At 38.9% G+C, this 27,512-nt stretch overlaps 1 protein-coding gene across 3 annotated transcripts; it reads left to right on the top strand.

Annotated features, from left to right (window-relative positions):
- The first annotated feature begins 390 nt into the window (after nucleotides 1–390).
- On the top strand, nucleotides 391–27,307 carry LOC104601655 (glycosyltransferase family protein 28). Of its 3 annotated transcripts, none has more exons than XM_088893565.1 (5): nucleotides 391–643; nucleotides 746–799; nucleotides 8,541–8,754; nucleotides 26,120–26,216; nucleotides 26,892–27,307. In XM_088893565.1, exons 3-5 carry the CDS (start codon nucleotides 8,575–8,577, stop codon nucleotides 27,146–27,148), a joined length of 534 nt encoding a protein of 177 aa, XP_088749691.1. In that variant the 5' UTR covers nucleotides 391–643; nucleotides 746–799; nucleotides 8,541–8,574; the 3' UTR covers nucleotides 27,149–27,307. The 3 variants fall into 3 exon arrangements, with proteins under 3 accessions (XP_088749691.1, XP_010263395.1, XP_010263394.1); XM_010265093.3 differs by having other exon boundaries at nucleotides 392–643; nucleotides 746–766; nucleotides 8,470–8,754; XM_010265092.3 differs by having other exon boundaries at nucleotides 394–643; nucleotides 746–766.
- Nucleotides 27,308–27,512: the final 205 nt, after the last annotated feature.

Below are 27,512 nucleotides of genomic sequence, written 5' to 3'. Positions count from 1 at the left end.
TTTTTATTTGATAAATTTGTTATGAGTTTTATTTTGTGTTTTTTTTTGATAAATAGCCACGTTTGTATGATTTGAAAGTGGATTGAATGTGTTCTAAATAAATCACTTATAAGCTAGTTATTCTATTTCAAAGTAGAATTAACCACTTATGAGATCATCTTTTCTTAAAAATTGAAGTGCTACATGTTTGAATGGGAGTTGACTGAATGTATTTGAATAAACCACTTCTAAGGTAGTTATTCTATTTGAAAGTAAAATTAATTATTTCCGAAACCCATTTTTCTAAAAAATTAAAATACCACATGTCTAATGAGAGGGATTATTGATTAACAATTAACCTATATTTAAGGCCCAGTTTGGTTCATAACAGGGGTTCGGAATCGGAATCGGAATAGACTGGTTGGGCGGAATCGAAATCCGATTCCCATTCCGGGCGGAATGGCAATTCACCGTGAATGGCCATTCCCGACCCACCTCGCTTCTTAAAATAATAAAAAATAAAATGACAAAAAAGCCCCCAAACCTTTTCTCACTACCCGATTCCAAGTTAAAACCTTCTCATCCTCTCTCTCTCTCTCTCTCTCTCTCTCCTTGCAGTGAAGTTTGAAGAACGGATTTGGATCGAAGCTCCGGCGACGGCAAGGTAAGTCATCATCGATTTTGTTCTGTCTCCTCTCCTCCTTTTCTTCTTCCTCTTCTTCTCTCTTAGACTCATTTTCATTCCTCCCCTGTTTTTCTACTGCAGACCAGACCAGAGCACGGTGAGGTAAGTTTTCCTCAAGTTTTCGTTCTGGCAAAGGTATCTCTTATTTTTATTGCTGTTAGATTATTTTATTTTAAGTTGATGAAAAAGTCCTGAGATTTGATTTTAACATTGATGTTAAAATTGAATCAACGTATGTATTAGATTTCTTTTTGTAGGTTGTTAGACTTGAAATATTCTCAATTTGTACTTTCTATCCGAAGGAGGAGTGTTATTATTTCGAAGTTGAAGAATCTCCACCATTGATGAACAGTTTGTAGAGCTAATTATTGATGGAGATTGACTGTTATTGGAAGGAAATTGATAGGTTGTTAGTTATTGGTGGTGATTGACAGTTTGTTAGTTGTTGGGTAGATTACCATACCCCTGAATATTTTATTATTCAATTATTCCCTATTAAAAGACAAAAGCAGTAAGCCATTCAATTCAGGTTGACTGTTATCAAATGGCCCCTGAGTAAATGGACTACATCCAAGATAGAAAGAGAATCATCAAACTATAGAATCCCTATTTTTCTTTTAGGAAAATATTTTCAAATATTTTTTGACAATTCTAGTGATATATTAAAAAGATGGTCGGAATGTATCATTTCCTTGCGTGAAAAGTTGCTAGGAGAAAGACACCCACCCCATTGGAGCTCTTAGGTACAAGCTTTGTACTGTTATCCTGTATTCTTGTTTGGGCATTTTCCCTTGCTTTGTAAGCATTGGCATTTAGATAGCTTCTGCTTTGGAGCACACTAGTATCATGTTCGTCTTGTAATAAAATCTAGTTCTTGAGTAAAATATTTAAAAGAGTAAATGATCCAAGAAAAGACCAACCTAGTTCTTGCTTTGTAAGCTTTTGATCTTTAATAAAACCCAGTTCTTGACTAAAATATTTAAAAAAAGTGAATGATCTAAGAAAAGACCAACCTGAAATAGTGAAACTGCCAGCTCCTTTTTGCCTTTTGGGAATTCAGCTTTCAATACACAATGACCTAAAGAATTTTGCCACATCAAGCGCCTTCCACTGTGCTTGCTCAAGTAGTCCTTGAAAATGTTCTGTCTCACCATGAAAGATAAAAGAGATGGTGATTAAACACAAAGTAGCTTAATTGTTGAAGTAGAACTTCTGAACCATTTTTCACTTACCTGGTATACATTCAGTTAATGTGGAAGCCATACATCCATCGGTGGATATGTTGGTCAGTACCTTTACACAGTTACCAGACCAAAATTTACAAATTTTAGGAAATGGAACTTGCATAGCAGTGTTAACTTGTGCTCTTAATGTGTTATACCAAGTTTACAAATACTAAATTGGAGAAAGCAAGACCTACCCTGTTGTTAAGACATGGACACTCATTTCGATACCCGAAGGGAGTTTTGTCCTAGCTTGGGATGACTGCTTGAATGATTCATTTATCTCTTTTGATAATTCAATATCCTGCAAATGCATAGGACCCTACTATATTCAATGGGAAATCCGTACAGATGAACAGAACTAGCTGCAAAATACCATTAAGATCTGGCAAGAACACTTGTCATCATCAATTAATTACATCATGGAACTGATGACAGAATCTAGGGAAATTACCTAAAAGGTTATTTTGGAAAAATACATTTCTTATAGGGTTAAGCCATCTCAATTTTTTCCACCAAGGGATAAATAGTTCTGAATCATTGCTTTACTGTTCAATGTTGCTTTCTTCTTTGTGCTCCATCCATTTAATTATTTTGTTCAACTATATCACTGTTCAATGCTGCTTCTATGTGTTGGACTTAGCACAAACATTGATAACATTATTCCAAACCCAAGACCACAGAAATTATGATAGTAAATTCTGTAAAAAAGTCAAGCTTCATGAATTTACATCTTTATGCATAAATAAAACAGTTGTGAATAGAAATAGAGTGGACCATTTCCATATTAATTAGGCTACTTACAGAGGATGGCTGAACCAGATCTGATTTTCATCAAGGTTTGGTAGGGAAGATATAAAGAGACAAGTTTCTCTCTCCATAAAGGTGTGTAGATGTTGAGAATTGAAGGGAATAGAGAGGAGTCATACCTGGGATCAAATTCACTCCCTTAAGTTGATTGCTCTCTTATTTCCTTAATTTTCTTAAGGGTAAATTACAAAGACCCTCATGTACTATGGGGTCAGTGACAAAGACCCCCCTGTACTTCAATTTGCGACAAAGACCCCCTGAATTTTAGCCATTAGACAAAGACCCCCTCTGTTAGTGCTCCGTCAGTTAACTTTGAAAAAGATTCTTGTTCGATTGTTTAAAGTTTTCTAAATGCCCAAACTACCCTTTTCTAATTTATTTTATCATTTTTTTTAATTTATGAAAGTATCTTACTTTGTTTTTTAACTTTGTACTGTTCATTGTCTTCTCCAATGGAGAAAATTCATTTACATAAAGAGAGAGAAGAGACCAACAACATGAAGCCAGAAAATCAGAGTATGTTGTTTTCCTGGTGGCTTTATTGAAGCAACATATCTCCATTTGGGTCAATTAGGTTTTAAGAAAACATGGCAAGAAAAAGAAAATAGAGAAAGTTTAGTGGGGTATTTTGGTAATTTAATGCCTTCCATCATCTGACTTAACGACCGAAGGGGGTATTTGTCACAATGTAAAAGTTCAGGGGGATCTTTGTAATTTACCCTTTTCTTAAAGAATTCTTTGGAGCTGGAATCTGGTAGGAAGTCCTGTGGTTGCCAGCACTTCTCAACAGGCTTGAGGTAGATCTAGACATTCTTTTGTATCAGTCTTCCATGGATTTCAATATTTCCATCTTATGTGGTGGCATGAAGTGGGTTACTTGATTATGTACTTGGCAAGGAGAGCTGGAGGGATTCCTTAAATTCTCAACCCCCTAATTAAACAAAAGGATTTTAGCTTAAAAGCCTATATTTCAGAACTGCAAATTGTTACAAGCTTAAAAGCCTATATTTCTGAGAAGATTGGTGGATGAATTTCAGCAGGCCTCCAAATTGAAAGTCAATTGGGGAAAATGCTGTCTAGCCAGAACCAACATTGAAGGGGAGGATATCTAAGCCATGGCAAATCTGCTAGGTTGTGAAGTGAAAAATTGGCCTCTGGAATACTTAGGAATGCCCTTGGGTGGGAATCCGAAAGCTGAAAGCTTCTAGAAACTGGTGGTAGAGAGGTTCATGAAGAAGTTGGCAATGTGGAAGAGAAATTATATTTCCTTGGGGGGAAGAATTACCTTGATAAAATCAACCCTTGCAAACCTTCCCACTTACTTCCTTTCCACCTTTAAGATCCCAGTGAAAATAGCTAGGAAATTGGAGAAGATTATGAGGGACTTTTTGTGGGAGCTAGGTGAAGAAAAGAAAGATCATTTAGTGAAATGGGAGCAAGTTTGTTACCCTAAGGACCAGGGTGGATTAGGTATAGGGAACCTAATAAAGAGAAACAAGGCCCTCCTAGGGAAATTGCTATGGAGATTCCCTTGTGCGGAAGAAAGGTTGTGGCACAGGGTCATTAAAAGCTTACATGGTGATGCAGATAATGGCTGGGATGCAAAATTAGCCCCCAATGCAGCTCCATCCTCTCCTTGGAAGGAAATCTTTGAGGTATATCCAACTTTTCTTCATTTTATCAGGTTTGATGTTGGTTGTGGCAACAAAGTTTTATTCTGGGAAGACCTTTGGGTTGGGGATGTGCCTCTTATGTTCAATTTCCCAGACCTCTACTCTTTATCAAAACCTGTTGCTAGGTTTGGTGTGCTTTCAGAATCAGGGATCTCTTGGGATTTTGGCTTTAGAAGAGGGTTGAGGGAAAATGAGTGTGAGTCTCCAGTGCTGTTGATTTCAACACTTGAGAGGGTCTACTTGGACCAATCTATAGTTGATTGTAGAGTGTGGTCCCCAACTTCTGATGGTTTATTTTCCTATGCATCTTTCTTTGGTTTGCTCACTCATATTAACCCTATGGGGGTGAACTTCCCAGTGAGAGAAATTTGGACTAAACCGATCCCTCCAAAAGTACAAGCTTTCTTTTGGGAAGTGTTCCTAGGGAAGGTAAACACTTGTGATGTTCTACAGAAAAAGGAGGCCAAACAATTGCCTCTCTCCTCATGTGTGTGTCCTTTGTTTGGGATGTGGTGAAACTCTAACCCACTTACTATTATCCTGCTCTTTTGCTTCTGGTATTTGGAATGTTGTTTGTTCTCTCTTTGGATGCAGATGGGCTCCCCCACAGGATGTGGTAAATCTATTCAGCCCCTCTTTCCTGTATCAACGGAAGAAAAGGGGAAAATGTATATGGAAGGCAGTGAGAGCAGTTACAGTATGGACTATTTGGGAGGAAAGAAACCTAAGAATCTTTTCAAGAAAAAGCAAAACAATGGAGGAAGTTATTGAAGCCATAAAAATCAGAACTGCACATTGGGTGAAGACCATTGAGATATTTAGAAACTACTCCACAAATGAGATACTAAGGAATTGGGCTGAAATAACACAAACAGATGTACCCAAAGTTCTTGTAAGCATGGAATGGAAGCCACCAGCATGGAACAAACTAAAGTTGAATTTTGATGGGAGTTCTCTTGGCAACCCTGGAAGGGCAGGCATAGGGGGTGTGTTTAGAAATTATCTGGGTGTGGTGGTGGCACTCTACTCTGGACCAATAGGTTATGATGACTCAATATAGGCTGAATCTCTAGCCCTACTTCAAGGTCTAAAGATGGCTGAGCAGATAGGAACAACAGATTTCGAAATTGAAGGAGACTCTCTATTCAGCACATTGGAAGCTCAAGTTTATTTTCAGAGAAATTGACACACTTGCAAGGAAGTTCAACTCTCAGTTTGGTTGGGTTAAAAGGGATGCAAATGGGATAGCGGATACCCTAGCAAAACAAGGGGCAAATAAATCTTCATTGTATTGGGCAGAATTGTAACTGATTGCTGGAGATTGCAATTTCCTATGCAATCTTTAGCTATTGTATCTTAATCTCTCTGTTATTAATGAAAGATTTTTACTGATAAAAAAATTGTTACAAGCTACATTTTTTTTTTCTGATTTTCTGCAAAATTTCTGCAAATTTCTGCAATATTTGCAAATTTTCTGGTATTTTCATGCATTTTCTATACTTTTATTTTTATTAGGGGTAAAATTGGAAATCATGGCTGATTCTAATTCCAGACTCTTAATGAACCAAACAGCATTAATCAGAATCTGATATCGGTTCCTGTCTGAACCAAACAGGTTGGGGGAATAGGCCATTCCGATTCTGATTCCGATCGCAAACCAATAGTTTCTACTTCTCCTTCTTCTGGCTGAAGCTTGATCATAACTTATTTATTTATTTTTCTTCTGTTTTCTTTTTGTTCTTGCTCCAACCTGTTATTGAATAACGACACCTTGAATAGTTTGGCCGTCAACCCCTTACTGTGCTTTAAATCCAATGCACCAACTTCTAAGTAGGAAATCAGCGGCTTCAGCTATGGGGCTATGAGTATGAGCTACTGGGCCTTGGCTGCTGCTAGCTTTTCTTTAAAACTCAGTTTCTTGACAAATAAATATTTAATACTGTTATAGTGTAATTCTATCTTGGCTACTTCAGCATCAGTTTTATATGAATTATGAAGTTTATATTAAAATTTAAAGATTAAGCAGAATTTTAAAGCTTGCTGTTAGTATCATCGTTCATTGGAATCTGGCTATTAGTTTAAGTTCTTAATTTAAAGCTTGTTGTACTGTTAGTATTAGTTAAGTTCTTAATATAATGTTTTGTTATTAGGAATTTCCAATTATAATTATGAAAAAAATACATGCTTGAGCCTTGAGACTTATGCCTCCTTGCACTTGGGAGTCTTACACCTCTTGTGTTCTGAACTACGCCTCACGCCTTTAGGCAGTGGAATGCCTTGCACGCCTCTGTGTTTTAAAACATTGGTAACAGCTGAAGTTGCTGAACCGGAGGACTTATTGATTTGCCTTTTAATATGGATAAAATAATTAAATAATAAATAAGAATATAATAATCTACCAAACTTCAGTTTCAGCCATTAAGGAGCCCACAAGCTCCTTAAAAACTCCATTAAAAGACAAAGCAATAAGCAATAAGCTTCAGCTGAAGTTGCTGAAGATAAGCAACTTTTTTAATGTCAATATGTTTTTTGATAATTGAATTGTGATTTTATTAATCAAGAAATGAGAGCTAGTACAGGCATCCCAAGGAGAGGCACGAGGTGCGACCTCTCCCTAAAAGAAAATTACAGAAAAAAACAGTAGTGAAAAGATTACAAAGCCGTCCATTATATGCTTTCCCTATTAGCCCCTTGTTTGGCAAGACAATCGGCCAACACATTTTCTGACCTTCCCACCTAGTGTAGGCTAATATTCATGTTCCTATTTAGCTACTTAGCTTTCTTTAGATGGTCCCTGTAGCACCAAACCACTGAGTCTGAACCTGCCAGCCACCCCACAACAACTTTAGAATCTCCTTCAAGTATTAAATTTTCCACCCCAAGTTGATGTGCAATTTGAATACCTTGTAGCACTGCTAACAGTTCAGCTCTATTAGAGTCTCCCACACCCACTAGGCCAGAGAATAGAGCTAAGGTGTTATAGTCCTCATCTCTCAAGACCCCTCCTATTCCAGAGGGTCTTGGGTTACCTTGACTACTTCCATCAGGAGAAGGAACCCAATCTGCAATTACCCCATCTTTCCTGGAAGAGCAAACTGCTATATTGGTACCACACATTATATCGGGAAGCTTGGATATAGATACGAATATGGATACGCGTGGATACGGTAGAAAGATATGGATACACTTGGATTCCTTAGGGAAATTTCTTATAAATCCCACAAATACATCAATAATACTAAATGTAAGGCTGAAATAACTATAAATAAGGTAATTCATAAAAAAAAACTATAAATAAGGTATAAACACATGATAAATGCACATTTTAATAAATTATATTAAGAGATACATTACAATCAACCATACTGGGAGTTTAGAACATGGAGATATCATACAATAACTTTACTAATAATATACCAAACAATGTTTGAGCTTCCATCTATGATAGATCATTGATAGATCCATCATATAATTCTCTCTTACCATGAAAATCATTTGAAACATATAAAATAAATGTTTTTTTTTTTATTTTTGTTTTTCCTAAAATTAAGAAAAAAAGTCATTTTTGACATAAATTATTCATAGATCATTGATGGATCCGTATTTATTATTCTTTATTGCAATGAAAATCATTCATAACATAAAAAGTAATACTATTTATAATTTTTGGACTTTTAGTAGTGGTCATGATAGCTGCTAAAAGTTTGAAACAGCATCGTGTTGTTTCACTTGTGCCATGTGCCCATGACTTAAGATACCAATACAATGTGCCCTATATCAGATGTATGGTGTCAATATTTTGAACCTTGGTTCTTAGTTCATAAGTTTATAATGACAAAATGATTGTAGCCATTACTTAAGATACAAATACAATATGCCCTATATCAGATGTATGGTGTCAATATTTTGAACCTTGGTTCTTAGTTCATAAGTTCATAATGACAAAATGATTGTAGCCATTACTTTCTAGTATAGAGTTTGATGTATTTGATACCTCCCTTCAACCAGTTGACATGATACTTGTAATGTGCTATGTATTTTCCTTTCTATTCTTTTCCATTCTCCACAAATCAAGTAATTTTGATTATAATGTTTCCAGCATGATGATTTTCTGGATACATGGGAATTTTTGCCATTTCTTGTACTGATTTGTAAAGGATGGCGTGGCAGTGCTTCAAATTTAGGAAAATTTATCCACAAATAAATGGAGGAAACAGATGAAAGTGGATATCCAAAAAGAACAGTTTTTGTGACTGTGGGTACAACTTGTTTTGATGCCCTTGTTAGGGCTGTTGACACTAAGGAAGTTAAAGAAGAATTGTCAAGGAGAGGCTATACTCATCTTCTTATTCAAATGGGTCGTGGGTCCTATATCCCCACAAAGGTATTTCTTTGAATCTGAACTCCACCATTTGGTCTATTTCCTTAATTATTTTCTTATATAATAAATATAAATTAATGGTCTCAAAATCTTGAGGACAAAAATGAGAGAGGCAGGATAGAAGCTTTTTTTTTTTTTAATAAATGACAGAATCTGTTCATAAATAAATTAATAGTCACCGTCAAGCATGACCAGAGTCAGCCACCTTTCTTCTGGCCCTTTAGGCGTGGGGGACTCCACTAGGGCAGAACTACTGGCTGCCCTTCAAGGGGTGCAACTTGCAGTACAGTCAGGAGTGCAACATCTATTAATAGAAGGAGACTCCAAAGTGGTTGTGGGGTGGGTACAGAACCCAGATTCTGTGACTTTGTGCTTTATGAATGAACTTAAGAAATTTAAGTGGCTGACAAGGAACCTGTGTGTCAGAAAACAGTGGGTGGGGAGATCAGCTAATGCTATGGCTGATAATCTAGCCAACCAAGGGCAAATAGGGAACAATTGTATTGGGCATATTTGTAATCTGTTGCCGATTTGCTTGATTGGAGAGGTAACAGCTCATGCCTCTCCATGGATACTTGTATCCTTTATTATCCTTATTTTAATAAAATTCTAATCATTTTTCAAAAAAAAGACAAGTAGGCGGTAGAATGTCCTACCTCTTCAAATTACATAATTAGTCAATGCTTTAAGTCTTAATGACCAATAGATTACTTCATCATGCACCTACTCCCAATCTTGCACACATCTGTGGCTGAGAGAATGTACTTCCTGTAATTATATTCCCTTACATGTTATTTCAAATATTAGTGTTTTTATGAACAAAAAATCTGTGTATGAATTGGCTGCTTGATACACATCTTATATATTATGGCTTTTCCCAGCATCTCCTATATGTCCTCGCCCAGGAACTTATATCAGTTATCAGGGGGCAGAGTATTTTATAGGTAGCATTTTTAGATGTTGGTTTTGGAAATCAGAAAGTTTTAGAAGTTCTGTTGTTTTCTGATTCATAGGTGAACTATGATTTATTAGCATCTATTTTTCAGTTATCTTGACCCAGCAAGGGTAGTTTTCCAGCTTCTACCTCCATAATGACCAATAACTCCCTGTTCTTGAGCAGTGGAGCTTCTTTCCTTTATTGGAATTTCTTTCTACAAGGTCATGCTAATGAGTCAAATCCAGTAGCACCAAAGGAATAAAAAAATCATGTAGAGTAAGGGTAGTCTTCTTAAGCACAAAAATCCTGCTTAGTGGTATTGTATTTTCCAACTTCAAGCACCAATCATCTTGGGGCATATGTTTAAACATTTCACAAAGACATACAGAAAAAAGGTCAATATGGTATTTCTTGCATAAATATAATCATGCTATTTGTCAAAAATATCATAACATGAACAGAATAGTGCTGGATGATATAGGCTGCAAATGGATTGGGTTGAATCAGATATAAGGTAGATCCTAATTTGAAATTTGATTCATTTATTTTCAGATTCCAATTGGATATTATCTGTCAGATTTTTATGGGATTTAAATTGAATTGAGATTACAATCAAATATTGCACAATAACCATAAATAAATACATAACCAATTCCTTGAAAATAAGAACCAAAAACAAATGAATAGATAAAGGAAGTAAACCAGTCAATTCATTTAAAAAAAGTAGATTTTTTTTTTTTTTTTGGATCAGTAACTGTGAATTGTATTAAGATTAAGAAAAATTACAAAGCAAGGGGGCTAAACAATCTTAGCTCCCTAGAACAAACATTGAACACCAAAATACAATTATAATACGGCCCAAAATATAGAGTTTCTGTTCACCCCTTGCCTAGCTAGACCATCTCCCAGTGAGTTTGTACTTCTCTTTACCCATTTGTACTGAATTTCAATATCCTTAGTCAGCCACTTAAATTTTCTCTTTTCATTGCTGTAATTCCATATCCTAGAGTTATCATCTTTTAACCAGTTCACCACAACTTTCAGAGTCTCCTATGATCAGCTTACTAAATTGCATATCCTTGACTCTTTGTACCCCTTCAAGAGCTGCAAGTATCTCAGCCCTCAAGAGATCTCCCTCCCCTATTGGTCCAGAAAACATAGCTAACAGATTCCCATGTTCATCTCTTATTGCTCCTCCTATTCCGGATGGCCCTGGATTACCCATACTGCTGCCATCAAAATTCAGTTTAATAAAGCCATGAGGTGGAGGAATCCAACAAGAGTTTGATGCCTTCTTAGCTGAAGCTTATTTTGCAATCTCCTTCTAGTTTCTTAGCATCTCATCTACTGAGAATTTTGCAAACAATGCCAAAGTTTCCAGCCAATGTATCACCCTAATATGGATGACCTCCAATATTACTTCCAAGCTTCTCTCCTTTTCTGAGAAGATCCGTGAGTTTCTCTCCTCCCAAACAGTCCAACAAACTGCAGCCCTCATACATCTCCACATAATCTTGGCCCTTTTTGTTGGCCAACTCGGCATGGAACTGAATAAACTTTGCACATTCAAAGGGGGGGGGGTCCACCTGCACCCAAACAAAGAAGTACACCATTCCCAAATGACTTTAGTAAACTGACAGGAAATTAGTAAATGGTATTCAGACTCACCATCAGCTTTACAAAGAGCACACCAATGAGGACACAAACAACTATTGGGTCTTTTTCTTTGAAGTAAATCACCTATATTAACTCTTTCTAGAAAGGCTTCCCAACAGAATCTCCCAACCTTTGGAGGTATAGGAAGACACCACGCCTCTTTAATAGGGAAGGACAGACCCAAAGAAGAAGGTTGTGTTAGGGCTTTAAAGAAAGAAGCACATGTTAAAGAACCCGAGGGGGTAAGTGTCCAAATTCTATTGTTTGCCTTTGTTGGCTCTAGGAGGAAGGTGAAAGAGCATCATAAGACACATAGTTAGTGATAGGATACTTGCTACATGTCCTCTTCCCTTTTCGAATGGCAATAGGAAGATCAAGGTTAGAATCAATAATAAGATTGTCAGGAGGTTCAAGATTACCTGAGTCTGGGGAACCAGATTGTGATGGCCATTCTACTTCAGGAGCCACCCTCTTACTATGCCTGATGAAAAGCTGCTGCCAGGACCAAGGTCGATACACAGGAGGAGGAGGAAGAGGAATAGAGGGAGGAACAGGAAGGCAGAAGGGAGTCCGATCTTCACTTGCATTCTCCCCCTGAAGAGAAGGACATGATGACTGGAAAAAGGAAGAGGATTCCAAAAAGGTAACATCCTTAGAGACATATCTCTTGCCAGAGAGAGCATCAAAGCATCTATAGCCTTTCTGGGCTGGAGAGTAACCAAGGAATACACATTTAACTGATTTAGGATCAAACTTGCGTTGGAAAGGATTCATATCATGAATAAAACAAGCACAACCAAAGACCTTAAGGGGTTGATTAAAAGGAGGTTCATTAGGGAAGAGTAGTTGATGGGGAGAATGAAGGTTAAGGACCCTTGATGGGAGTCTGTTAATGAGATATACAACTATCTCAACAGCATCACCCCAAAAACGAGTTGGAACATGAGTTTGGAACAGTAAGTCTCGAGCAACTTCAATCACATGCCTATTTTTTCTTTCAGCCACCCCATTTTGTCGTGGAGTATGACTACATGAACTTTGGTGAATAGTGCCCCTGTCTTCAAGAAATCTATGCAAGTGATGTTCAACGTATTCCTTGGCATTGTCAGATCTTATTATCTTAACTCTTTTCTCAAATTGTGTCTCAATCATATTCATGAATTTTTGAACTATCATAGGAACTTCATCACTACTTTTCATCAAATAAAGCCATGTATACTGACTGTAGTCATCAACAAAGAGAATGAAATATTTGTACCCCCCATATAGGGGACAACATATGGGCTCCAAACATTAGTATGGATCAAGTGGAAAGCAACACTATTTCTTTTACTGCTTGCAAAATATGTGTTTCTACATTGTTTGGATAAATGACAAATTTCACATTCAAAATTCAATTTGGACATAGAATTAAACAAGTTTGGAAACAAAAACTTGACATAATTGACAGACATATGACCAAGGCGACAATGCCATAATTTCAAAAGACTCATTTTCTCATTGGAACAAGACTCAGTCTGGTTTGACAATCCATGCACTGAAGGTCCATCCAGGAGGTAGACACCATCCACTTCATGCCCACTCACAATCGTCTTCCCTGTGCTCAAGTCCTGAAAAATACAATGGTTGGAAAAAAGGTCACTAAGCAATTGTGGGATTTTGTTAGAGAATTAACAAATATATATATTTTGTAGTTGGGGCGCATGTAGAACAGAGTCAAGAGAAAGGTTATTAGTGATTCTGGCTTCACCCTGACCCGAGATTGGGGTCTGAGATCCATCAATAATAGTAATCTTGCCCTTCCCCGGGGTTAACTTATATGAGGTAAAATGTGAAGGCATACCAGTCATATGGGCACTGGCCCCAGAGTCTACAATCCATGGGCTAAAGGACGTGGAACAAGCAAGTGCAGTACCTGTCTTGGCATATGAACTAGATAGATTACTAAGTCCAGAACCAGATGAGGAGGATGTACCACCATTCTCTAGTTGCAGCAATATATTCCTGAGTTTGTCCATCACATCGGAGGAGTCAAGCACATCTGAGGGCTGAGCATCATTACCAACTGTAGCCAAGTGAGCATTACCCTTCTTCTCGGTTTTGTATTTCTCCGGCTTTAGATGATGATTGAGCTTCCAACACCCTTCTTTAGTGTGTCTTGGCTTCTTGTAGTACTCACAAATAGCATCCTCGACCTTCTTTGCAATGGGATGTTTGCTTGGGTCGAGATGACATCAAGGCATAATGATCACTCACAGAGGATTGCATCATGGCGGCTCTTCGACTTTCTTCCCCTTGTACAAGAGAGTAAGCAGTAGCAAGAGAGACAATGCCTGCATTAAGAATGTGTTGCCTGGTGAAATCAAACTCTGGGTTTAAGCCTGCCAAAAAATCAAAGACTCTATTTTCCTCTATGTACTTCCGATACTGCTCACCATCTTGACGGTCCTTCCAAACTAGAGCTTTCAAGTGATCCGTTTTTTCCCAGATAGACTATAGAGGAGAGAAATACATAGCAACAGATCTCTCCCCTTGACACATACTGCAAGCTTCCCTCCGACACCGATACACTCTAGAAGTATTATTAACTTGGGAATAAGTAGCAACTACCCTATCCTAGATATCCTTGATAGATGGAAGAAACATGTAATTTCGGGCAATATGAGGTTGCATTGATTAAATCAGCCATGACATAACAAGGGAATTGTCCTGTTCCCACCTTGCAAATTTTGGGTCTACAGGACTCGGCTTCACTTCCCTTCTTGTGATGAATCCCAATTTACCCCTCCCAGTAATGGTAAGTTTAGCAAATTGAGACCACTCTAAAAAACTAGTTCCATCCAGTTTAACAGTAGTTATCATACCACTGGAAATATCTGCAGTTCCCGGGAGCATATCGGAAACCATCTGAAAATCCTTAGATGATTCCATATTCTAAGACACTTTTTCACCAACCAAAAAGGACCCCCAACACTTTAATCGAGGTTCCAAACCCAAAAACTAGGTTACCACACGGTTAAGAACCAAAGGAAGACCTAAAAAACTAGGTTGGTGGAAAAATAGAGGGAGAAAAAAATCTCCCAAAAATCACACAGTGCTTAGAAAATTAAGGGACCACTTCTTGTCAATCCCAAATTGAAAAACGACCTGAATGTTCTAGGTTTTACAGCAGAAAAATATCATTAAACCTGTTGTACATGGCTCGGCATCAGATCTGGAATTTCTGCGATTTTTTCTTTGAGAAATCCACCAAAAATCATAGAAGCTTCATATGATGACAAGAGTCATTCCAAAATTTTTCTAAAATTAGGGTGAATCAAATTGTGCTGGTTTCATAGACTGCTGCCGGCACCTGTACGGACTGTTGATGTCATCTGGCGGCGGTCTGACATCAGCAGTTTGCCTCTGGGTAGGAGATCAGCAGAGAACAACTCCCAGATGCTTCTATCCGCTCTGGTACCAAGTTGCAGAAACTAGGGTTTCAAGAGAGGAAGAAGAGAAGAGAAGAAGAAGAGGAATAAGAGAGCGAGTGTTGAGAGGTGTGTGTTATTCACTGTTCACACCCTCAAAAGATTACTTTATAATTTGAGAAAATAATAATTACAAGAAGGCCCCTATCTGGGTGCTCAAATTTTGAGAGAGTATAAAAAGGAGAAAAAGACCAAAAACACTCCTGTCTAACCATTCTCAACAAAGGGTCTGCCTACAAGGTACTCCAAGTGTATTTTGCACCCTAAAAAGGAAGATCCATGAGATTCCTTTTGTTTACAAAGTCCCCAAATGTTCCATCTCCCTGCTTATTCTCTGATTTCCTTTTCTTTCATGGAAAAAGCGAATTATGTTGAAATCCCCCACCAGTTACCAAGGTGCTTCCCATTTTACTGCAATGGAGTCTAGTTCAGCCAAAAACACTTCTTTGAGTGAAGGAGAGGTGGGCCCATAAACTGCTGTCAGCTTCCTGACATCATTGTCAGCCTTGTTTTGAAGCAAAACAGTGATCGAAAAATCATCCACCCAGCAATCTAACTTCCTAAACAGGTTCACATCCCAAGCCAATAAGATTCTCCTTGAAGCCCCAACCGAGGGTAAGATCCACCCATTCTTAGTTTCTCAAGGACCAGACTTCCTCCATTTGATTTTTGCTGCAACAATCCTTCTTGGTTTCTTGTAACAGAATAATACTTGGCTTGTAGTTCTCGATCATCTTCTTTACCCCAGGCTCTTATCTGGGTTACCTAGGCCCTAGACATTCCAAGACAATGTTTTGAAATTCATGAGATCAAAGAGAAGAGACCTTGCCTTCCTATGAGCAACTCTTGCCCTTAATGCCAAATTTTCCTTGGACGTTTGCAGTGCTGCTACTTGCCCAATTTATTGAAGACCCCCTTTCATTCATGGTCAGTTCAATTTCCTTTTTTTCCTCCCTCTAGGCTTTGCATGCTGGTTTAGTGCTTCTTCCCTCAGCCCAGAGTTCCACTTCTATATTGCATCGAAAAGGGCTCTTCATGACCTTCATAAGATAGTTCTAGAAGCTTGTTCTCATCTACAATATTTAGTCTTATCTATTCGGAGATGCTCTTTGACTTTTCCTGGCAAGACCTTGCTCTTCAACCTCATTTACCCAAGACAGACTTTGTGAACTTGATCCTTATCACCAAAATTATTTCTTTCCTTATGCTGCTCACCTACTAAGTTTCCTTCATTTCCTCTTATCACCACCAAGGGGGACACTATCTACACTAAGTTCACATTTGTGGGGCCGCCCCACAACACATTATTGGGAACAGCTCTCGTTGATGCCTTATCATTTCCTGTACTTATCATCGGGAGATGTTCCTAATACAAGGTTCGGGATGTGCTGTGGGGTATTAGGATTTGGCCTGCCCTTGAATCCTGTTAGACTGATAACTGTCAAAGTAAAAGAAAGAGAGGAAGAGAGAGAAGGAGAAGAAGAGAAGAGAAGAAAGGGAGAGAAAGATCTGGTTCGAACAAGAGAGAAAAGTCCACTCTCTCATTCGGCCAGATTTGTTTTTATATTATTAATACTCTGGAAATGACACATGTTCCCCTACTTAAGTGAGGGACATAAGATCTAACATAACCTTACACATCAACAAATTAAACATAAGCATAAAGACAAAAAATACCCCTCCATAGTTGACATTAATACTCCCCCTCAAGCTGGTGAGTATATATCATATAATCCCAGCTTGTTACATATGTAGTCCACTCTTCCCTGACTCAACCCTTTAGTAAACAAGTCTGCCCACTGGTTTCCTATGTTAACATATGCAATATCTATCACTCTACTCAGCACCTTCTCTCTTGCAAAGTGACAGTCTTCCTCTATGTGCTTGGTTCTCTCATGAAACACTAAATTAGAGGAAATATGGACTGCAGCCTGATTGTCACAGTAGAGCTTCATTGGAGTGTCAATAGTGCTTCCCATCTCCTGTAGAAGGTTCCTTAGCCACACTAATTCACAAGTAGTATGTGCCATAGTTCTACATTCTGCCTCTGCACTGCTTTTTGCCACAACTGTCTGCTTCTTACTTTTTCATGTCACCGGATTACCCCAAGAAAAGTGCAATAGCCTGTATTAGATCTCCTATCAGATATAGAACCGGCCCAATCAGCATCAGTGTACCCTTCTATTTCAAGTTTTCCACCACTTCTGTATATCAAACCACGACTCGGATCCCCCTTTAAATACCTCACAATCCTTAGAACTGCATCCTAATGTGGAACCAGAGGTTTCGGCATGAACCGACTTACCACACTAACCACAAATGAAATGTCTGGCCGAGTAATGGTTAGGTAGTTCAATTTACCTATAAGTCGCCGGTATCTGCCAAGGTCTTCAAACTCTTCACCCATATCATTGCTCAACTCAGTGTTTGTTTCCATAGGTGTTTCAGCTGGTTTAGCACCTAACAAACCTGTTTCTTCTAGCAAATCAAGAACATATTTCCTTTGACACAAGTTAATACCATGCTTAGACCTTGCTACTTCTATCCCCAAGAAATATTTTAGTTTACTAAGGTCTTTTGTCTGAAAATGTTCTTGCAGAAAAGTTTTCAACCTATCAATTCCCACTTTATCATTTCCAGTAATAACAATATCATCTACATACACCACCAACAGGATCTTTCCTGCCTGAGAGTCATGACTGAAGACTGAATGGTCAACTTGGCACTGTTTCATACCAAACTTCTTTACCACCTCATTGAACCTACCAAACCATGCTCAAGGAGACTGTTTGAGTCCATACATAGCCTTCTTTAGTCGACACACCTTACCAACCTCCCCCTGAGCAACAAACCCCGGTGGTTGCTCCATATAGACCTCCTCGAGCAGATCACCATGCAAGAAAGCATTCTTGATATCAAGCTGATAGAGGGGCCAATCATACATAGTAGCAAGAGAAATCACAACACGAACTGAACCAATCTTAGCAATCAGGGAGGTCTCTGTGTAGTCAATACCATAGGTTTAAGAGTACCCTTAGCTTTCAGCCGCTCTACTCTACCATCAGGTAAGTACTTAACAGTATAAACCCACTTACAACTGACAGCTTGCTTACCGGGAGGAAGAGTGTTGAGGTCCCATGTATGATTATGAGTTAGAGCTGAGAGTTCTTCTTCCATTGCACAACACCATCTTGTAGAGGCAAGGGCTTCCCAGACATCCTTAGGGACAACAACAGAGGATAACAAGGAGATAAACTGACAATAGGAAGAAGAAAGGTGAGTGAGAGAAACAAAATTAGAAATAGGATGAAGGGTACAACTGCATTTACCTTTCTGCAAGGCAATGGGAAAATCAAGATCAGATACTGGGGTTGGGGTTGGTGTGGGAACAACTGTCGGATCTGTTGACGATGATGGAGCTGGTACATGTTGGCGATGTGTATACACTTGACGGATAGGTGACCATTCAACAGGTGGTGGCACCGGAGGCATGGACTTGGTCACAGCTAGAACAAGAGGAACAAAATCCGCAACTGGAAGAGGAAGGGGAGGAGGTGATGAGGAGGAAGAAACATCATCGGACCCCAAGAAAAATGGAGTAGACTCAAAGAAAGTAACATCAACACACACAAAGGAACGTCGAGAACTAGGATGATAACACTTATACCCTTTCTGAGTCTGAGAATAGCCAAGGAAGATGCACTTAATGGATTGTGCATCTAACTTGTCCCTTCCTGGCCCTAGATTATGAACGAAGCAGACACACCCAAAAACCCGAGGAGAAAGAGGAAACAGAGACAAGGTAGGAAACAAAGTGGTGAACGGAGAATGACCATCAAGGATAGACGTGGGCATCCGGTTAATCAGGAAGCAAGAAGTAAGCACCGCATCACTCCAAAAAGGTTTGGGTACATTCATGTGGTGCATGAGGGATCAAGCTGTTTCCAAAAGATGACGATTCTTTCTCTTAGCCACCCCATTTTGTTGTGGGGTGTAGGTACATGAAGTCTGATGAATAATGCCATGTTGGTCCAAGTATTCTTCAAATGATGTAGAGAAATATTCACAGCCATTATCGGAATGAAAAATTTTAATGCAGACACCAAATTGGTTGCGAATCTCAGCATAAAATTTTTGGGAAATGACAAACAATTCACTCCTTTCTTTCATTAAATAAAACCACATCATCATTGAATAATCATCAACAAAAATGACAATATTTATATCCATTGTATGACATTACTTTATAAGGACCCCAAACATCTGAATGAACTAAAGAAAAAGGACTCAACATACGATTATCAACTCTAGGATTAAAGGGAACACGTTGATGTTTCCCCAACTGACATGACTCACAATCCAAAACAGAAAGATGACTCAACGAAGGAATCAAAGACGTAAAACTTTCAGCAAAGGATGACCAAATCGACAGTGCCATTGGAGAGGAAAAAGAGATGACTGGAGAGCTGTTGACATACTTCCACCACCGTCAAGGTAATACAATCCACCAACTTCATGCCCTCCACCAATCTTCATCCTCGTCTTGAGATCCTGAAAAACACACGAAGAAGGGTAAAAAGTAATAGAGCAATTAAGAGACTTGGTCAACTTACTAACTGACATAAGGTTAAACAGAAATTTAAGGACATACAAAACTGAGGATAAGGGTAAGGGGTCCATGTTAGCATTACCAACACCACGAATGGAGGATGTGGAGTCATTAGCAAGGGTAACAGGTTGTGACGTTGGGCAATGAGAGAGAGAAGAAAACACACATGGAGTTCCAGTCATGTGATCGGAGGCTCCAGAGTCAATAATCCAGGGATTGGGTGTGGATGCCAGACAAGCCATACCTGAGTGTGCGAGAGTGGCTGTGTTCTGCTAAGATGTGGCTTGGACAAACCTCTCATACTCATCATCTCCTTCCCGGGAACATCTGTGGATGTAGGGAGCATCTGATAAGTTGAATGACTCTCTTGTCTGAAGCTACTGTCACTAGTCATGGCATGATTAGCCCAAGTTGAAGGTGGACCATTGCAAATCATAGCAATAATTAATGGTATCTCCATCCATACCACAGTGTGTACATCTCCTCGGACCTGAACTACGTCCTCTGCCACGGGCTCCCCCTGAATCTCAACCTCCAGTACGACCACGACCACGGTTATATGTAGGTCCACCACCACCACTGCGGCCATATACCGGTCCACTGCTACCACTACGACCAAACTGAGCTGCCCGAGCTCCACCTCTAACACCATGGCCCCTTGATACTGCAAAGGTTGATCTGTTGAAAACACTAGGGTTCTCAGTAGATCCAATAGAAATCCTTCTAAGTCGAGCAAACACCTCTTCTAAGGAAGGGAGAGCTGATCCTCCTAGTATTTGAGCCCGCACTGGTTCATATTCAGACTTCAGCCCCACCAAAAATCGAGTCACATCTAGTTGTTCTCTCTACTGTTGCTGAATTTTGACATCAGGAGTGAGGGGGTGATAAACATTCAACTCATTACGGATGTTTCTCATACTAGCATAGTACTACTCAAGACTCTGATTACCCTGTTGCAGATTAAAGTATTCCTGATACAGCTGATATACTTTAGTTGTGTTGTCTTGACCTGAATACAACTTTTTAGCATGTTCCCACACTTCCTAGGCAGTATTAAGAAATATGAAATTTACACTAATCTTGGGTTCCATACTGTTCCATAACCATGTGATAATCTCTACATCTTCTTGTTCCCAGTCATCATACTCATGAGAATCAGTGGAGGGTTTTTCTTCCCTTATGTGTTTCACCTTCTTCTTTGCCTTGAGAAAGACTTCTACAGATTTAGTCCAAGGTACATAGTTTTCTCCATTCAGTTTAATAGAGGTCATCTGAACATTCAGGTAGTCAGTAGGGACCATCACACTAGTCTTGCTGTCACTGTTGTCTCCCATTGCTGAATTCGGCACACTGCACACTAAACCACACTACACACTGAACACACTGTTTTCAGCACTTATTATTGTTAAAAACTGCACTCTCTACACCACAACCCTACCCCACGACTACTTGAAAACTCACCACACTGTTTGAGGATCACTCCCCATTTGAATCACATTGAAATTTGCATAAACCCTAGCACATTACAATCTGAGTTCCCACCATACAATCTGAAGCAGACTTATCATTTGATTCACAACAAGAAATTGCATAGAAACCTCTTACCTAATCACTCGAAAATCAGACCACACAAGGCACCCACTGCAGCACACGAATCAGCCATCTTCTCTTCATCGATTACGGGAGGGCTTCTTACAAATCACAGCAACCAACCATGAACAGCACAACTGGAGGCATATAAACCTCCAAGGGGAGAGGGCGATCACTCATTTTCAGCCCTTTCCCTTATCTCTAACTGATGGCGAAGAAAGCAAGGGAAAACCCTAGACTGGGTGCACAAATAACAGAATTCTGGGCAGATCCGATTTGCTCAGTTTAGCTCTGATACCATATTAGGATTTGGCCTACCCTTGAATCCTGTTAGACTTATAACAGTCAAAGTAAAAGAAAGAGAGAAAGAGAGAGAAGGAGAAGAAAGGAAGAGAAGAAGGGGAGAGAAAGATCTGGTTCGAACAAGAGAGAAAAGTCTACTCTCCCATTCGGCCAGATTTGTTTTTATATTACTAATACTCTGGAAATGACACATGTGCCCCTACTTAAGTGAGGGACATAAGATCTGACATAACCTTACACATCAGCAACGTAAACATAAGCATAAAGACAAAAATACCCCTACATAGTCGACATTAACATGGGGCATTGTGGGGCACCCCCTTGTGGGGCGTAGATGTGAACTCATCTTCATCTTGCCTTCTTGCTCAAGATTCATTGGGACTAGTGAGCGGTAGTTAGGTTGTGGTTGAAAAGAAACAATTATTATTTGCTTTGAGAGTGAAACATTACAGGTGGACAGTCAACCCAGTTGAAGATTTACAAAAAAGGGGTTTGGGGGTTTTAACCTTGATAGTGGACTGCAATCATTTCCCTTCGATACCATCAGGTGGAGTTGGGTCAAATTGGATGTCTCTCCACCAGAATGGTTTCCTTTGCTAACCACTTGACCTTCTCTTTGACATATTTCTTTTGAAGAAGACTCACACCTCCTTCCATAAACTTTCAATGATGATTCATGACCCCGTGCTCTCTTGGTTGAACCTTGTCTACTTGGGTTTGGTTTGAAAAGGAGTTTAGATCCTGATTGTTTGAAGTCTAGGCTGAAAGTTCTTTTCCATGGGTAGAAGAAACTAGGTTGGGGCATTTCTCAAGTTGGTATAGAGGATTTTGGGATTGGTTGTCAAAGTTTGAGGGTTGAGAGGAAGGGTAAGGTGGAGTGGACTAGGAGTCGGAATGGGCTTTTGAGGTTTGGACTTTGGACTTTGCTAGCCTGGGTTGGAGAGGACTTGACCATTACTTCCCTAAAAAGGGCTTTTAGGGATTCCTAGGACAGGTTTTGAAATTCAAAATTTGAACTTTTTCTCATGCCCATGCGAGCCAATTAGTCAAAATTGCTTCTCCACATGTTGAATCCACCGACATATCAGAGGTTCCCCAGTATTGTTATTATTTTTTTGTTCTTTGAGGTGGATGGGATCCGCCAGATATACATGTTTGTATAATTTGAAATAAGCTTTTGAGTTCTAACAAAACTCTAGAGAGAGAGAGAGAGAGAGAGAGAGAGAGAGAGAAGAGAAGTATTGAAATAGATAAAATTTTAAAGAGATAGAAGGAAGGATAAGATTTATACCTGTGTAAGCCTATCCTTACACCTCAATCAGCCAAACTTCAAGTTCCCTCCTCTATTTCTTCTCTTCCTCTCTCTTCTCTTTTTTTTTTCTCTTTCTTCCTTATCTCTTTCTCTTCTCCCTTCTTTCAATCTGCTGCCCAATTTTCTTCTCCTCTCCCTCTTATATAGAGGGAGATAGTTATGGTGTAGGGAGGTTAGAGCAACCTCCCCACTCTTCATACATGGGGTGGTTGCTTAACTCCCCCCCTAACCAGAACTTAAAATTTGAATTTATGTGGAGTGGGCTAGCTGTCAAATCTGCCCCCCTCAAGCTTTATTTATTTATATTATATTGTTTTTTTTTACATCATATATTTTTAATCATAACAGTGAGGAACATAAAACACCTAGTTGATGGATTCCAAAGGGTATCAATGCCGAAAGTGAATTGGGGGAAGAGTTGTATGGCAGGATTAAGGAGAGCAAGATATTCAGGAGGTGGCAAAAATACTAGGTTGTGAGATTAGGAGTTGGACCCTATAGTATCTTGGCATGCCTTTGGGGGGTAACCCTAGGTCAGAAAACTTTTGGAAACCAGTAATAGAAAGGTTCACAAAAAAAATTAGCTCTTTGGAAGAGGAGTTACATTTCTATGGGGGGAAGAATTACTCTGATTAGGACCACCTTAGCCAACTTGCCTACCTACTTCCTTTCCACTTTTAGAATACCGGTTAGGATTGCAAGGAATTTGGAAAAAATAATGAGAGATTTTTTTGTGGGAATCGGGGGATGAAAGATGATATCATCTTATAAAATGGGAACAAGTATGCAAACCCAAAGAAGTAAAGAACTTAGAGGACTTGGAATTGGGAATCTAAGAGAAATACAACTCTACTAGGAAAATGGCTCTGGAGATTTCCCTTAGAAAGAGATAGATTGTGGCACAAGGTCATTGGAAGCATTCATGGTATGGCAGAAAATGAATGAGATGCAACTTTGGCAACTCATACTTCTTCAAGATCCCCCAAGGAAGCAATAATAGAGGTATTACCAGCCTTTCTCTGTTTCACTTGGTCCGATATGGGCAATGGGAAGAGGGTCCTTTTTTTGGAAGATCTTTGGGTTGGGGATCTACCACTAAAACGAAAATTTCCCTTACTCCTTTTTTATTCAATTAGAATGCTGAACCCATCTCAAAATTTGGTTTACCGTTGGAGCTTGGTATAAATTGAGATTTTGGGTTCAGGAGAGGTCTGAGAGAAGATCTTTGGGTTGGGGATCTACCACTAAAACGAAAATTTCCCTTACTCCTTTTTTATCCAATTAGAATGCTGAACCCATCTCAAAATTTGGTTTACCGTTGGAGCTTGGTATAAATTGAGATTTTGGGTTCAGGAGAGGTCTGAGAGATTCTAAGCTTGATTTCCTTGTCCTCTTACTGTCAAAGTTGGAAAATGCTTTCTTGGACCCTAACTCTCTACATGGAAGAATTTGGTTCCCTTCATCCGATGGCCTTTTCTCTTGTGATTTCTTCTTTAACCTTCTTGTATTGTCAGAGCCTTTGGGAGAAATTTTTCCGGTTAATGAATTCTGTTGTAAACCTATCCCTCCTAAAGTACAAGCTTTGTGTTGGGAAGTGCTCCTTGGGAAAATCAACACCTGTGACCTGCTACAGAAACGAAGGCCAAATAAATGCCTTTCTCCTCATGTGTGTATCCTTTGCAAGGAAAGTGGTGAGACCCTTCCTCATTTATTTGTTACTTGCCCTTTCGTGTCTTGTATATGGAAATATATTTGTTATCTCTTTAGTTGGAGATGGGATCGTCCACAGGATGCGGTAGGCCTATTCAATTCTAGTTTCTTAAGGCAGCAGAAGAAGAAAGGAAGAGTTATGTGGAGGACAGCAAGAGCAGCGCTAATCTGGACTGTATGGGAGGAAAGAAACCAGAGAACTTTTAACAAGAAGAACAAATCAAAGGAGGAACTGTTTGAAGCCGTAACAGTAAGAACAGCACATTGGGTAGAAACTTTGGATCTCTTTCGAGAATTCTCAACAAATGACAGAAGTGTCCCAAACAGTTAGACCTACAGAAAGTGCAATAATGGCTTGGAAACCTCTATCTTCTAACAAGCTGAAGCTTAACTTTGATGGTAGTTCATTGGGTAATCCAGGAAGGGCAGGAATAGGAGGTGTTTTCAGAAACCATGGAGGAGTGGTGGTGGCATTATTTTCAGGACCAATTAGCTTTGGAGATTCAGTACAAGCTGAAGTGATGGTTCTCTTACATGGATTAACGCTGGCTATACAACTTGGAGCAAGGGATTTGGAAATGGAAGGAGATTCTCAGTTAGCCATATCTTGGTCCAAGAATATTAGATCATCTCCATGGAAATACAAACATGCTTTTAGGGAGATTGACATCTTGGAAAAGAAATTCAATTCCACGTTTGGGTGGATAAGAATGTCTGCAAATGGAATGGCAGGTGTATTGGCAAAGCAAGGAGCTAATAGAGATGGCTTGTTTTGGGCTAAATTGTAATATGATATATTTTGGGACGATGCTAAACCACGCATCATGTCTCCAAGTAGTGGAACGCCTCGCATCACACCTCCATGTTTTAAAACATTGTTTCAGCCTTTGGCCTTTTGTACTGGTTAAATTTATTCCTTAATATTATAATATTAAATATATTTATAAAAAATTATAATATCAAATACTATAATTTACCTACCTTATTATATTTGATACTGTCAAAAAATACAAAGATCGGTTTAAACAGATTATACAACTTTCGGCTCCCATAAAGACAATGCCCTGACCACATCAAACAAACAAACCCAAAATAGATGCTCCCTAGACACCCCTCGTTCACCTAGTGAATCTGTCAAACCATTTGCTGATCTGTTAACCCACCCGAGAGATCTCTACTTCGCTTACTAACTGCCTAATAACTCTCAAAGCTTATCCATATATCTAAATCCCTTGGCTGTTATTATTCATCCACCCCACTATCGGCATGAAGTCCATTTCAAGTTCAACCTCCATGTGCCTGAGATTCAGCTGCTTATCTGGTCTTAAACTTTGCAATGATGCTGAGATTTCTGCTTGTGGGTCTCCATAGCCTATTGGACTGGAGAAAAAGAGCCAAAATTGTTCAATGTCCATCCCTAAAAACTCCCCCAATGCTTGAAGGTCCAAATGTATTTGCAGCCTCTTAATGAAAATTTTCTTTATTATCAGAATAAATGTATATTCAGTTCAGCCTTTTTTTCCTTCTTTTTTCTGGTTGGTTATTTGTAGATTTCATTTGATAAAATTAGTTGTCTGAAGTTGAGTCCAAGGAGCTTTATTGGACCAAGAAAGCATTTACCTTTATAAGAGAATAATTTTTACTCTGTTAGATTTAAACATTTATCTGATCTAAACTAAGATGGACCTCCTTATATCTTCAGACCTCTAGCTTGTATGGTAGGATTCAATATGTTGATTTGATGCTTAAGTCAATTGTCTTACAGATATTTCTTACTGCAGTCTATAGGAGATGGATCCTTGGCCGTAGACTACTTTACTTTTTCATCTAGCATTGCTGAATATTTAAAATCAGCATCTCTTGTAATTAGTCATGCAGGTAATGTTTTCACATAAGCTAAGTATGTATAAGGACTCACGGTATTCCACTCTACTTTCTTAATGATACATGTTAGACATGTCAAACATGCTCCTCAATCTGGCTGAATTCTAGCCCATGCTCATCAATCTGGAGCACCTAATAAATTGGTCTCACTTGAAGAGCTATTCTTTCCAGAAACAACCTTTTTCTATGCTGCAGCACCTTGTGGGATGATCAAGAAAAAGGGGGAAGTGAAACTCCAGTTTCAGTTCCCCTTTTTCCTTGGGTGTGGGGAGAGGTGGTAATTGGAACTTAGTGGCTGCTAGGAGAAAATTGATTAGAATATATATTGTGCTTTCTATGTATATTCCACACGTTTGATAGATATTTATATTAATCTTGCATATATTTATTACTAAAGAAAAATCTATGCTGCCGGATAGACATGCTACCGAAGGACTTTGGTCAATCACAAACCCCCGTTTGATAAATAATCATCTGATTGGTTACCAATTTAATGATACTGGTTGATTGGTTAAAAGTTTTTCTAGTATCATATCGAACCCTTTACACTAATCTTGCATTTATACTGATAAGAAGAATATATAGAAGGATGTCATAAATTTAACTGGTTAATCTGCTAAATAGGGGTTCTTGAAAAAGGATCACTGAATAACCAGTGTTACCATGCAGGCTCAGGAAGCATATTTGAGACATTGCGGCTTGGTAAACCACTTATTGTAGTGGTGAATGAGGATTTAATGGACAACCATCAGAGTGAGTTAGCAGAAGAACTAGCAGAGAGGAAGCATTTGTTTTGTGCTCGCCCACAAACGCTGCACCAAACTATCGCAGGCATGGATTTGGAATCTCTCATTCCTTACCCACCTGGAGATGCCAGGCCAGTTGCAAAGCTTATAAACAGATTTTTAGGATTCCCGGAGGATTAAATTAGATGTAGAATTCTTCTTTTTCCCCCTTTCCAAGTTGTAAGTTCTCTTTTTTATACTGTTATGGAGGCCAAGAGATCTCAATGATCATTTGAAAATGCCTTCCTCGTTAAAAAGAAACGAAGAAAAAAATGCTTAAAATAATTACAGGTTGCAATATTTTTTGATGTGTTCATTACAAATTTCAATTCCAACTAATAATTGATCAACTTAATTGCCTCTCCAACCAAAAGAATGAATGCTGGTTGTCTTATTGCAGGAGATTATATCAGATTGTACTGGCAAATCATGGATGGTAGAAATGTTGGAGCATTTACAGATCCATGGATACCTGGTCTGCTCGGGGTAATACCAGGAAGAAAAA

The sequence above is a fragment of the Nelumbo nucifera genome, chromosome 8, assembly GCF_055504915.1.
Source record: "Nelumbo nucifera cultivar China Antique chromosome 8, China Antique-T2T, whole genome shotgun sequence".
Taxonomy (NCBI): domain Eukaryota; kingdom Viridiplantae; phylum Streptophyta; class Magnoliopsida; order Proteales; family Nelumbonaceae; genus Nelumbo; species Nelumbo nucifera.
The sequence above is the reverse complement of the archived record's forward strand: the minus strand, read 5'-3'. Positions and strand labels throughout refer to the sequence as shown.

Coding starts and splice junctions, on each gene's coding strand:
- LOC104601655 (XM_088893565.1), top strand. CDS start 8,575: ATGGAGGAAACAGATGAAAGTGGATATCCAAAAAGAACAGTTTTTGTG. Junction 8,755..26,119: donor GGTCCTATATCCCCACAAAG/GTATTTCTTTGA, acceptor TTCTTACTGCAG/TCTATAGGAGATGGATCCTT. Junction 26,217..26,891: donor TCTTGTAATTAGTCATGCAG/GTAATGTTTTCA, acceptor GTTACCATGCAG/GCTCAGGAAGCATATTTGAG.